The 13,701-nt window shown below is 47.7% G+C and overlaps 1 protein-coding gene across 1 annotated transcript in view; it reads left to right on the plus strand.

Annotated features, from left to right (window-relative positions):
* RET (ret proto-oncogene) overlaps nt 1–13,218 on the plus strand; it is a 56,009-nt gene extending 42,791 nt beyond the window's left edge. The window contains exons 14-20 of the mRNA XM_036264853.1: nt 897–1,111; nt 1,194–1,316; nt 6,463–6,533; nt 7,797–7,934; nt 8,818–8,917; nt 10,209–10,356; nt 11,652–13,218. Of these exons, the coding sequence (XP_036120746.1) occupies nt 897–1,111; nt 1,194–1,316; nt 6,463–6,533; nt 7,797–7,934; nt 8,818–8,917; nt 10,209–10,356; nt 11,652–11,809 (953 nt within the window). The 3' untranslated portion in view covers nt 11,810–13,218. The remainder of the gene's footprint in view (nt 1–896; nt 1,112–1,193; nt 1,317–6,462; nt 6,534–7,796; nt 7,935–8,817; nt 8,918–10,208; nt 10,357–11,651) is intronic.
* The last annotated feature ends 483 nt before the right edge of the window (nt 13,219–13,701 follow it).

Below are 13,701 nucleotides of genomic sequence, written 5' to 3' on the forward strand. Positions count from 1 at the left end.
GGGGGGGAGGGGAGTTCTGCAGGAGTGCTTAATGAGACCGCAGCTCTGGAAGAACTAGGCCTGCTGGGGCTGCCCACAGGTTTCTGTTAACATTCTGGTTGTTAGCACCCTGCTCCAGGCAGAGGCCCTGGGCGGGGAACTCCAGAAATGGATGGTGTCTTCCTAGGCCTCTCCTGGGGATTAGGCATGCTATGAACTCCAGGTCATCCCAGCCCTGCATGTCAAAGCCCTGCATGACATAAGGACAGAGGAGACCAGCTGCTGGGGGCTTCTCGATGTTTGTACACATGTGTGTGTGTTGTGTGTGTGGTGTGTGTTGTATGTGTTGGGGGTGTGAGGGGACAGGGAGCTAGCAGGGAGCGTGCAGCACCTGCAGAGCCCAGGCCTGGTCCTGGGACAGGACGGTAACCAAGAGCTGCTGAGAGTGGACAGGAGCAGAAAGCAGGAGGGCCAGGTGTGATCCAGACCCTCTGCCTCCGTCAGTCATTCTCAGGCCGTGCTGTGGCAGGACTAGAGATGCAGAAAGGCTTGACATCCTAGCAGCTAGGGTGCATCCCCAGGAAGCACTGAGTGCAGCAGCTGGGTGCCTTGGGCACCCTAGGATAAGGTCATACTCAACCACCTAGGTAGGGGCTTCAGCACGGACTTCGCAGGGTGGAGAGCAAGTGATAATGAGAATAAGCTGGGATTTAAGTCCTGGAGTTGCCTGGGACTCAGGCACTTGCCACCCAGAGCAGGGCTGTGCCCACCTACCTACTTACTGGTAGGGTGTGGAGCTGCCCTGAGGGGCCTGCATCCCGTCTTCCTGTGCTGCATGAGGGCTCCCAGAGCTGGCTTGACCTTTGCCTGCCCAGGGCCTGGTAGGCAGCCAGCCCACAGGCCCCCTCTGCACCCAGGGCCACTTCTCCTCATCGTGGAATATGCCAAGTACGGCTCCCTTCGGGGCTTCCTGCGAGAGAGCCGCAAGGCAGGGCCTGGCTACGTGGGCAGCAGGGGCAGCCGCAACTCCAGCTACCTGGACAACCCAGATGAGCGGGCCCTGACCATGGGTGACCTCATCTCCTTCGCCTGGCAGATCTCCCGGGGAATGCGATACCTGGCTGAGATGAAGGTGTGTGCTGCTGCAGCCCAGCACCCCCACTGCCTTTGAGGGGCCTGGGGTTTTAGGGTCCCTGCTATTGTCTTCCTTGCAGCTCGTCCATCGGGACTTAGCAGCCAGAAACGTCCTAGTTGCCGAGGGGCGGAAGATGAAGATTTCGGATTTTGGTCTGTCCCGGGATGTATATGAAGAGGATTCCTATGTGAAGAGGAGCAAGGTACCAGGTCCTGGGGTGTGCTGGCCTGTGGCCCTGGGCTGGGTGGAGGCAGCAGCCAGGGTGCCCAGAGGGTGGGAGCAAATCTCTTAGAATACCTGGGGAGGATAAAGTGGATTTTCAGAATGTAAACTTTTAGCTCTCATCACCAAATCCTTCCCTGATCTTGGGTCTCCAGAGACCCATTTCAGGACTGATCCCCAGGTTTGTTCCTTCTCTTCCTAAGGACCACACCCGCCCTTTCAGAGATGGCCCCTGGAGAGCCGGGGTCCGAAGCTTCTCTTGCTTTTAATCATTATCACTTTTGAATGTCACCTCATGCTGTAGAAATAGCCATCCACTTCTCCACAGTGTCCTGCTCCCTTCTACAGAATGAAGGTCACTGTTTCTTTTCTGTGTGATTCAGCTCTTTGCCCAGAGGACAGTGAAGTGGCCATTCTTTATAGAAGGGAATGAAGGATGGGATGGGAGCCTGGGTGAGTTGGGAAGGCGCAAGGAGGGCCTAGAAATGAGGTCAAGAGACTCAGCAGAGGGCTCTCGAAACCTTTCTGCAAATCTCTGAAATAGTTGGTTGGGTCCCCTCTGGGGAAATCTGACCCATGGCATTGCCAAGTTTCCTGTGGCATTGGTCTTGGCCCTCTTGGTTCAGTTGCTTGCTAGGCCCCTCTCCTGCAGCCTCCCTCCCACACACCAGACAGGCCAGCTCACACACCTTTCAAGAGTCACAGCTGACCTTACATGCAGCACAGATGCTGCTCAAAGAAAGTGACACAAAAAGCAACTTCATATACTTCAGCTTTGCTCTGAGAGATGAGGAGAACCCTTGTGCTGCCACAGGCCATGAGGATGATGAATCATTTCTTCTGAGGTTTCTGCTGTGACAGCATATCTCAGTATTGCCAAAGGGGAAGTGGACAGGGGCGACTCTCCACCCTGTGGAGGGATGTGGAAAGAGCCTTCCTGTTGTCACACTGATCCTTCAAGAAGGCCTGGTGTCACAGAGCAGAGAAGCACAAGGAGTTCAAACGGCCCGGAGAGCACAGGCTGCAGGTGACAAACGCTTGCCCCAGAAACAGGCGCACTTGAATCCTAAAGGACATGAATCCTAAAGAACACTTTAAAGAAAAAGGAATGACAGTAAATGCTGCATTAAAATCCACTGCACACATTTTTTAATTGATTTGTGCCTAAAGATATACCTACTGAAAAGCTGCTTACCAAGTGGCGCCAGGGATGCTTCTGGTCAAGATGGCGAAGCAGGTAAATTCTGCTCACCTCGTCTCACTACCACATCAACATTGCAACTAAAGTGTAGAACAACCACCCTTCAGAAACACCTGAAGACTAGCTGATGAACAGAACTATAACCACAAATATAAAGAAGTAGCCACCTCAAGAGTGGTAGGAGCGCAGAGATATAAAACAGGCTGGTCTCACACCTATATGTGGCAGTTCAGAATCAAGAGGGATGTCTCAGCTGCAGAGGAGTGAAGGTCCCAGCCCTGCACCAGGCTTCCCAGCCCAGAATACCAGAGCTGGGAAGAGGAGTCCCCACAAATTCTGGCTGGGAAAATCAGCAGGGATTCTGTCCAGGTGAGATGAAGGGTTGCTGCAGACCCAGGTGTTCTCTTAAAGGGCCCAAGCACAGACTCACTTGCTCATAAACACTCTCGCTAAGCTCCAGGAAAGGGACAGCAGCATAAAAAGTGCCAGCGACAAGCAGGGAGGAACTGAATTATCTGGCTTTGGAGCAAGGACTGGAAGGGCACCTCTCTCCTGGAACAGAGTACCTGCAGGTGCCATTGCTTCTTTGTTGAGCCCTCCTCCAATCCAGCCTACAAGTGCTGCTGGGCACAAAGTTTGCGTCTCCATTAACCAGGCTAACATGCTTCCACCCCACCCTAATGATTCTCTTACACTCTACCTGGCCCGAATCTCTTTCAGAGGCTAATCTATACAAGCTGATGGCCTGGGTTTGCACTGGGATTTTCTAAAATCTCTTAAGGGTCCACACACCCCAAACAAAAAGCATCTGACCTCAGTATGCCCCATACTTCTTGCTAAGTGGCCCCAAGCCTGGCAGTAGTAGCAACTGGCCTTTGTCCACAGCACAACCACTCCCAGTCACCTCCAAGCCCGGAACAGGCAGCTAACAACCAAAAAAATCACATTATAGTTCTTTCCAGGTAGCCCTGGGCCAGACACAGGCAGCAGCTAACCTTGGCCTGCACTGGAAACCTTCCCAAGAGGCCCCCAAACCAACACACCCAGTGGCTGGCTTCAGACCACACCAGAATACCGCACAATTAGCACTACAAACATCACACCCAAAAGGTGGGGTCAAAAAGCATCTGAGCCTCACTATAGCAAATCTCACTTCTGGGATCAACCCCCACACAACAGCTTATCCACTGTTGTAATGGCCAGTCTTCACAGCCAGTCAGCATGAAGGTCAGTTCCACCCACTGACATGCCAATGGCAATCAAGGCTCAACTACGACAGGAGGACACACACCCATACAAGGGATAGCCCAAGAGCATCTGGCTCAGGTAAACAGGGAGACTACATCGCTGGGCCTCACAGGACACCTACTACATAAGCCCACTTTGCCAAGACTGGGAAACATAGCAGATCTATCTACTACATAGAAATAAACACAGTGAGGCAGCCAAAATGAGGAGACAAAGAAACATGTCCCAAATGAAAGAACAGTACAAAACTCCAGAACCAAAACTAAGCAAATTGGAGGCAAGCAATCTACTAGATGCAGAGTTCAAAACACTCGTTATAAGGATGCTCAATGAACTTAGGGGAAGAATAGATTATCTTAGTAAACCATTACAAAAGTCATAAATAAGCAATACAGTATCTAAAATGAATGCATTAAATGGAATCAATGATATATTAGATGAAGCAGAGGGTCGAATCAGTGATTTGGAATACAAGGTAATAAAGCACCCAATCAGAACAGGAAAAAAAAAGAATTCAAAAAAATGAAGAGTTTAAGTGATAGGACCTCTGGAACAACATTAAGCATAACAACATCTACATACTAGTGGTACTAGAAGGAGGAGAGAAAGAGTAAAGGATTGAAAACCTATTTGAAGAAATAATTACTGAAAACTTCCTTAACCTGGTGAAGGAAAAAGAGACACAAGTCCAGGAAGTGCAGAGAATCTCAAACAAGATGAACCCAAAGAGGTCCACACCAAGACACATCATAATTAAAATGTGAGAGTTTAAAAACATAGAACCTTAAAAACAGCAAGAGAACAGCAGTTAGTTACCTACAAGGTAGTTCCAGTAGACTGGCAGCTGAGTTCTCAACAGAAACATTTCAGAGCAGAAAGGATTGGTACAAAATATTCAAAGTGATGAAAAGCAAGGACCTACAACCAAAACTATTCTACCCAGCAAAACTATCATTTAAAATAGAAAGAGATAAAGAACATACCAGACAAGAATCTGAAGGAGTTTATCACCAGGAAACCATTATTACAAGAAAATGTTAATACAAACTTCTTTAAGAAGAAGAAAAAAAATTTTTAAGTATCTCAAAAAAAATCTCACAGACAAAGGCAAACACATAATAAGAGCAGTAGATCAACCAACACAAAGCTATCACAAAGGTTAAGAAGCAAAAGTAGCAAGATCATATGTCATTATCACAGTTAATTAAAGGATACACACAAACACACAAAAGAAGTAAAAAATAACAAAAGCATAAATATGGAAGGGGGTGATTATAAATGGTAGTGATTATAGAATGTGTTCAAACTTAAGTGACCACAACTTAAAATAGATGGCTAGAAACATAGCATGGAATATATGAAGCACATAGTACCCACAAACCAAAAGTATACAAGAAATAAAGAGAAAGTAATGCAAACACAACACTATAGAAAGTCATCAACATACAAGAGAAGAGAGCTGGAGAATAAGAAAGGAACAGAGAACTAAAAAACAATCAGGAGACAATAAAATGGCAACAACTACATACCTGTCAATAATTCCTTTAAATGTAAGTGGGTTAAGTATTTCAATCAAAAGACAAATGGATAAAGAAGAGTTGGTACATTTATGCAATAGAATATTACTCCGCAGTAAAAAAAATGAAGTCTTATCACTTGCAACAACATGGATGAACCTAGAGTATTGAGGTAAGTGAAATAAATTGGACAAAGACAAATGCCATATGATTTCACTTATATATGGAATCCAAAAAACAATAAAGTAATAAACAAGATGGAAGCAAACTCATATATACGGAGAACACACTGATGGTTGCCAGATGTGAGGGGTGTTGGAAGACTGGGTGAAAAAAATAAAAGGATTAAGAGGTAAAAATTGGCAATTACAAAATAATTTCTGGGATGCAATAATAAGTACAGCACGGGATAAAGTCAATTGTATTGTAATAACTGTGTATGGTGTCAGATGGGTACTAGACTTATTGGTAGGATCACTTTGCAGGGTGTATAAATGGCGAATCACTATACTGTACACCTGAAACTAATATAACATTGAATGTCAACTGTGATTGAAAAATGAAATTTTTTAAAGTTGTGTTGGAAAAGATTTGTTAGGTCTGCAGTGGGGGCCTCTCCCCGAGGGTGCTAAAAGGGCCCTGGTGTAAAATAAGGGGAAAATCAGCCTCAAGGCACATAAACAGGTTTCTTCCATGACAGCTTCTCAGAAGAGCATTTAGTGTGTTAGTCTGCATGGACATTTTAGTTTCCCAAAGTCGTTCACCTTCAGAAATCAGGGAAGATCTTGGTGGATGGTGTTCTTGGCCCACCAGTTAGGCAGCACCACCCAGGGCACCCCAGAGCTCCCCAGATGTGGCCGCAGGAGATCTGGCTGGGGCTCAGTGTCAGCATGAATGTGGTGTGTGACAAGCAAGCCCTGTGCACCTGGGGGCAAGCCAGCTGACTCCCCTGAAGCCTCAGCCTTGCTGGGAGGACCAGGCTGGGTCAGTGGCCCCTCCGAAGCTGTGCTGACAGTTCTGTACCCAGGAGCACTCTAGGTGTCATTACTAATCATCCCCGAGAGCTGGATGTGCCTGGGACAAGGCCACCCCTCCTCACTCCCCTCCTCCAGTTCCCAGGACGTCAGCAACATTAACGCCTTCTTTCACTCCCTCTTTAGGGTCGGATTCCAGTCAAATGGATGGCAATTGAGTCCCTTTTTGATCATATCTACACCACCCAAAGTGATGTGTAAGTGCAGGTGTTGCCTTCCCAGGGTAGAGGTTACATGTGAAGGGGGACTATGACATCTGTCTGGGCAGCTCAGCTGGGGAACAGCACTGGCCCTGAGTGCCTGTCAGCTCGTGCCAACCACCCACAGTGACTCCCCCACCTGAGGGAGCTTGGTGTCTTCATTTAGTAGAGGACCAGGGCTCAAGCAGTAGTTCTGAAAGTCCAGTCACATCCATGAGAGCGGTGAGCAGTGGCTGCGCATCCCCCTCACCTTTGCCTTGTCCCCCTCCCCTCCCTTCTGTGGGAGTCTTAGTGACCCACAGACCAAGCCAAACAGTTCTCCTGCAGCCTGAGCAGGACTGGGCTCAGGCAGGGACCTTGGGGTTGCTCCCCACCCACAGGTCCCGCAGGTGGGAATGGCCCTGAGTAAGTTCTAGCTGGTGTGCCCCAAACTGCTGGAAGACAGAAACCAACACTCAGCCATCCAGGTGAAATAACAGATTTGATGGTTTTCAAAAGCACAGAGGCTCATTTCTTTTCAGTGTTCTGCCACTAACAGACGGGCACATTTTGAATAATGTGGGATGTGAAAAGGCAGTTCTTACAGTTTTAAACAGCTATTTTCTGATTATGGAAGTTGGCCATAAGACATTTGGGAAATTCAAAGTAAAGCATAAAGAAGAGACTAAAAGCCACCTGGATCCTGCCACCCCTAAGTACTGCTGGTGGCCTTCTTCTGTTCTGGTAGGCAGGGATTTGCTTTCTGTCACTGTAAGTGGGCTTACGTCATATGCTATTCTGTGATATGACTTTGTTCCCACTTTACAGTAAATTTTCCCTCACCGTTAAGTAGTATTTTTTTGTTATAGTAATGCTTTGTTTTTCTTCTAAGGCTTTATGAACATTTCTAAGCATACAGAGAAGGTGAAGGAAGTGGAACAGGAACCCCGGCCCTGGTCTGGGGCCAGCCTGCATTTGCTGTACTTGCTGGGCTGCTCTGGGCCAACTCTGATGCTTCAGGGATCCAGTGCCTAGGCCTGTGCAGTGCCCTTTGTGGGTGTGGGGGCTGAGCAGCAGGGGCAAGGCCAGCAGATGGCTGTCCCCACCTCCATCCTGCAACCATTGGTGCAGTGGGACCCAGGCCAAGACCTGCTCTCTGCAGGTGGCAGTGGGGGCTCTGAGCTGCTGGATTAACAGCTGCTGGGAGGACTGATGTCTGAGCTTCCTAGAGGGCGCTGCAGGCCTGGTGTGGTCGCTCACTGGTTGTCTTTCTCCCTGTAGGTGGTCCTTTGGTGTCTTGCTGTGGGAGATTGTGACCTTGGGGGGCAACCCCTACCCTGGGATTCCTCCTGAGCGGCTCTTCAACCTCCTGAAGACAGGCTACCGGATGGAGAGGCCTGACAACTGCAGTGAGGAGATGTGAGCAGGCTTTGCTTTGGCCCAGCCTCATTCAGACATCTGGGGCTGGGAGGGCGGGGCACATGCACTTACTTATTTCCTCTCCATTCCTGAGCAGCCCTGGGTGCCTGTCTGCAGTGAGCTGGGTGGTGTGTAGTGACAAGGCAGAAGTTAGAACCACCCTTGGGCATGGCAGCATGTGCCGAGGGTCCAGCTCTCCTGGAGGCTGGTGGGTTTCCTGGGGACCTACAAAGACGAGGGGAGCAGAGCCTCGGAAGGGGTGGTGGGAAGGATGAGATCACACTTCAGACCAAGAAAGCAGCTGAGCCCAAGGCCAGAGACCTGTGCCTGAAGGTCATTTGGAGAGGGGCGGGGAATATATTGAGGAGTACCCAAGTGGAGGTGCGAAGGCAGGCAAGGGTAGGCAGGCAGAGCCCAGACTTCAGCCCAAGGGCACAAGCCTTCACACGGCAGCCCTGGAGGCCTTGCAGCCATGCTGGGCGCCGCTGCAGTGAGGAGCTGATAAAGGTGTAAGACAGGTGTGATTGGCAGAAGTTTTTGTGTGTTTCCACATGTAGTTTATCCTTCATGAGAGTCTTAAGGACTGGCATTTCCCACTCAGCCACCATAGTGGGTATGGCATCTTGTTAGGTACTTACCAGTGTCCCTGAAAGAGGCTTGAAAACAAATCTCTCTCAAGAAAAGGGAATCTTACAGTACTGGGCACCCTGAGCTCACAATGACACCTCAGACCCTGGCCCAGCTCAGAGAAGGATGTCAATAATGCAGAAACTGCTCTGGGGTTCGGGAACAGAACCACCAGCCCAGAGCATTGTGCCGGGGTAGTGGCTGTGACAAGGTGGTCCTTGCTGGCTCGTAGCCACCTGTCTGCACTTCCCAATAGGTACAGTCTGATGCTGCAGTGCTGGAAGCAGGAGCCAGACAAGAGGCCAGTGTTTGCCGACATCAGCAAAGACCTGGAGAAGATGATGGTTAAGAGAAGAGTGAGTACCTAGTGCAGATTCCCACTGCGGGCTACCGACAGGCTGAATGTGACAGTGGGGTGTCGGTGGGGGGGTGGTTTCCAGTCTCAACCCAGGTCCCAATTAAGGGGCAGAGCGAGGCTGTGCAGGGGGAGATGGTCATGTTGACCACCGAAGGCACCAGGCCCCTTGGGCTTCTTTTCAATCATGAAGACACCAAGACCCTTAGGTTGGCACTTGGGAAGAGTTCCCAAACGACAGGTGTATGAGGGAAATAGTCCAAAGCCAAACAAAATCACAGGAAAGAGTTGATATAAGTGTCCCAAATTCAGATCTAAGGGGCCTAGCTTGGGGCAGGTGGTAGAGGGGTGATAACTAGGGGGTAGCACATCAGCCCCTCTAAAGGACCCTACATGTGATCTATAGGAAAATTAATTCCAGCCTGTCAGGTCTTCTGACTTTGAAGGATATTTATGTTAAATTTCTCAGTGTTTAATGTTAGCTCATTTAAATTTCAAAAGCCCACTGTGGGCCAAACAAAACAGCTCTTGGAGGCGAGATTGCATTGGTGGTTGTGCCTCCAGTTTACTGCTTTGTAGGAAAACGAGAAAGTCGACACGGTTTCAACTAATACTTATTGAGCAGTTGCTGTGCACCATATTCTGTCTGAGATCATGGGAATGCAAGTAAACCAACAGGCACAGACTCTGCCCTCGTGGTGTTTACGTAGATGTTTCATCCTCATGTATACACATTTACCAACAGTTGTAACTTCAAAGCAGGAAAAGCAAGAGGCATGGTCTCTTTCATTTTGTAATAAAACCTAACATCGGTGTATCACTTGGGCAAAAACTCCAAATCCTGTGAAGGCAAGGCCGCCCCAAACAAGTGATAGCTGATGCCAAGGACAGCCTTCCTAGAACGAGGCTGGGAAACAGTCGGGGGAAGTGTCTTGGCACTTCTATGTGAGTAATGGGGCTGCAGGAAGCTATCCCAGAGCCTCGGGGTTTATAAAGAGGCCGGTTCCCCAATGCCAGTGCCCAGTGTTGCTTAGATAGGACCAGAACAGTAAAGGAGAGCCTTTCTGCCCCCAAGGTGACTTTCTAAGGGGAAGTAATGAGGACTATGGAACAGGGCCCAGGGGTGCAAGGGGCTGGGGGACTTCAGTGCTCGTAATCTGGTGAGGGGCTCAGATGTCTTGGAGAAGCGAGTAGGCTGGCATTGGATGGGACATGGCCAGGGCTTCTGCCCAGGGGCATGTTCAGTAGTGGCACACGTGGGGGAGTGGTGACCAGCCATCTCTCTGTTCCAGGACTACTTGGATCTGGCCGCGTCCACCCCATCCGACTCCCTGCTTTATGATGATGGCCTCTCAGAAGAGGAGATGCCCTTGGTGGACTGTAATAATGCTCCCCTCCCTCGAACCCTCCCCTCCACGTGGATTGAAAACAAACTCTATGGTAGAATTTCACATGCATTTACTAGATTCTAGCAACACTGTTCCTTTCTGCACTATTCTTACTCTCTGGAATGCTTTTTAAGACTCTTTCTGGTCTGAATGAAACCAAAGTCCACTCTGAACCTTTTTATTTGTAATATCTGATTTTGCATCCGTTTACATTCAGGCATTTTTGCAACTATGTTCTTTTTAAAGGATGTGAAAATAAGTGTAATTACCATACTGCCCAGCAATTTAAGATGATAAAGAGAGCAGGGCAGAACACTCAGGGGATGTTGAGAAAATGATGAATAAGTCATTTCTGGGGTGGGTATCAAGTCATAGTACTTCTAATTTAACTACTGAATACACTTACCCAGTCTTGGGAGGCATTTAGTTTAACAGGAGGAGCCAGCACTACCTGCCTGCATGGAGAGCATGGTCTGGGTGGGCGGGCAGCTCGTGGAGGCCACTCGGTGCCGGGTGCCCAGCCACATGTCCGGCACCGGGGAGGTCACACGCAGGCAGCTGTTTTCACATCCTTTGCATTACACACTGTCATGACAGTTGTCACTTAGAAGTCAGTGCTAAAAGCTAGAGCAAACGCTTTTTGAAAGAACGTAATCTGTGGTGCTGTGGTCTTAAATGGACAGTACAGATGGTTCTTGCCAAAACTCCTTCTTTTGTCTTCAATTAAATACTTGAAATTTTTTTCTGTTTTCTAAGCTCATCATTGATTGTTTTTTGAAAGAAATCTTGGAGTTTCAAGCATTTTTCAGCTGAGAGTGTTCCTTTTGCATGCCTCCTGAGTCACTGGATTCCTTGCTGGCTTTGGGTCTAGTGCTACATGCCATTTGTCCTGTCGCCGCTGTGGGACTCACCTGTGTGCACCCTTGATCTGGAAGATCCTCTACTCCAGGGTAGACTTGGGTGGAAGAGAGTAGGCTTCTTTATGTTTGGGAACTTTTCATAGAAGCTGCCCGCTGCAATAAGCCACTGGATACAGTGATGTGCTGATGCTTTATGCTGCCTAAGAAAAAGGGTTAAGCAGGTCAATAAATATATATAAGATTTGAGAGTTTGAAGCTTATAAAAGTCAAAATTGGTAGTATCTGTTAAGTTACAGTTACCAAGAGAGCTCATGATATTTCCCCTAAATACGTGCTTTCGAAACCTGGAGCATGAAACCATTCACGTAATTGGCTCAGAACCAGAAGTTTGGTTTGAACCTCAAAGGGAGTTTTGCCAAGGCCTTACTGTCTGCACATGAAATTTTGGTTCTTCAGTGCAGAACAAATGATCTGTTTTCATTTTTAGGCATGTCAGACCCGAACTGGCCTGAAGAGAGTCCTGTACCACTCACGAGAGCCGATGGCACTAACACTGGGTGTCCAAGATATGCAAATGATAGTGTATATGCTAACTGGATGGTTTCACCCTCAGCGGCACAATTAACGGACTCGTTTGATAGTTAACATTTCTTTGTGAAAGGTAATGGACTCACAAGGAGAGGAAGCGTGCCAAGACCGTCCACTGGCCTCTCACTGTGCCCTTTCCACTGGCTGGTGGTTTTTCTCTCCCAGCAGATGATGCGCTCTGGATGGGAGTTCCGAGTCCAGTGTTTAGGTCCTGCATTCCTCTTCAGCCCTCGGTAGGGCCGTGCTGGTCTGTGTTCATCAGGGATCACCACACTCTGTGCTCACACATTTGGGTCCCTCACTCACTACCTGATCTGTTTAATTTTTCTGGTTGCCACCAAACAAGGCAACAAGATTTAGACTTGAAGCACACACTCCCCCCAACAAAGGCAGCAAGGCAGAAAACTGGCCCAAACGACCTGTCCTTGTTGAGAACAGGAGCCTGGCAAAGCCTAGTGGTGGTGTCAAAACCCTGCCAGGGTTCAGGTGGGAAAGGGAGCTTGGGACAGGCCTCGGCTCAGCATTTGAGATCCTGAGAAGTTTTTCTTTTGATTAAAAGAAACCTTTTCTTAGGAAGCTATTTGATTTTTTTTATCACGATTAAAATTACTCTTAGATTTAGCACAATGAAGAGATTTGATGCCATATTTGCTGTGTAGATAGGCAGTGTTGGGGAAGAGAGCTCACAGACACATTTGCCCCATCACTGAGTGGTCACTACCCGTCAAGAACAGTATGCAGGAGGGGCGTTGGAGTGCAGTGGCTTCCAATCCATGTGGTGCTGACAGCAGAGCTGTGGCTGCTGTGAACCCACCCCACCTTTAGTGCGCTGCCAGCACCAAAAAGCAGTGGCTCATCTCAGGAGTGGGCGGAGCTGGTGCTCTGTAAAAGGGACTGTTCAGCTTATGTTAGAAGTAGCACTGACCAAGGACTGCTGCACCCCGATTACAGTTCTGATGTGGAAAAGACCATGTTCTGGCTCTTATAGAGCTTGTGTGAAAAGTACATGTGTCCACTCTTCCTGTTTGTAACAATGCTGCTATAGCAAGACATTTTGTTTCTTAGATTCTGACCACGACTCATAAGCTTCTTGTCATTCTTCTTTGCTTGTTTGTGGTCGGAGACACTGCACTCCTCCCATCGTGGGGGAGGGAGTAGCCTTCAGAAAGTCCGGGTTGCCCTTCTGTTTGTCTCAGCACTGTAACTTCAGGGGAAGACTGGCTACCAAAACACAGCCTGGCCTTCAGATGTAAAGCACTGTGAAAGGACTTAACTGCAGTTTTATTACAATACTGTCATTTATAGGCATTTCATAAAGGTAGTAAAATTTATGGCATTTTTGTGGCCAAGAAGGCTTGGCTGAGTATATGATGGAGCCTAGTGGTATGTGTGTGTGTGTGTGTGTCTGTACACACACCAAGAGAAGAACTGGAAAAACATTTACTGGAGATGTAATGGGGCTGAAGTTGGAGCCATTTTTCAGATACACTATGAATAGTTCTTTTACAAATATCTAGTTGGAGGTTTTTTATTTCCAGATGCGCTTAATGCTAGTCTTATTAAATAAGGATAAATACTCAAATTATTAAAAATGCCTACTCAATAAGTGAGTTTCTGTAGCAGGTTTGTTCTCAGCAAGGTGAGAACTCTGGGCCAAAGTGGCTGACCTAGTGATGAAGAATTAACCCTTGACTAATAACCTAATTGTCTAGTCCTGAGTTATAAAAGTACTCATACCTACTAGTCCTATCAGCATTTTCATGCATATATGCAGAAGTTGCTAAGTATTAAGTATCACTAAGTATGAAGTAGCAATCTGTCCGTTATTAAAATTTGTAAAACCTATTTATGAAAGATTATTAAAACCATACCACGTTAATTTGCTTTTGTAAATCAAGGTGACTAAGAAAATAATTTCAGTTATGTAAATAAAATCATGTATCATAAAG

Source organism: Molossus molossus, unplaced genomic scaffold (genome assembly GCF_014108415.1).
Source record: "Molossus molossus isolate mMolMol1 unplaced genomic scaffold, mMolMol1.p scaffold_m16_p_17, whole genome shotgun sequence".
Lineage (NCBI taxonomy): Eukaryota > Metazoa > Chordata > Mammalia > Chiroptera > Molossidae > Molossus > Molossus molossus.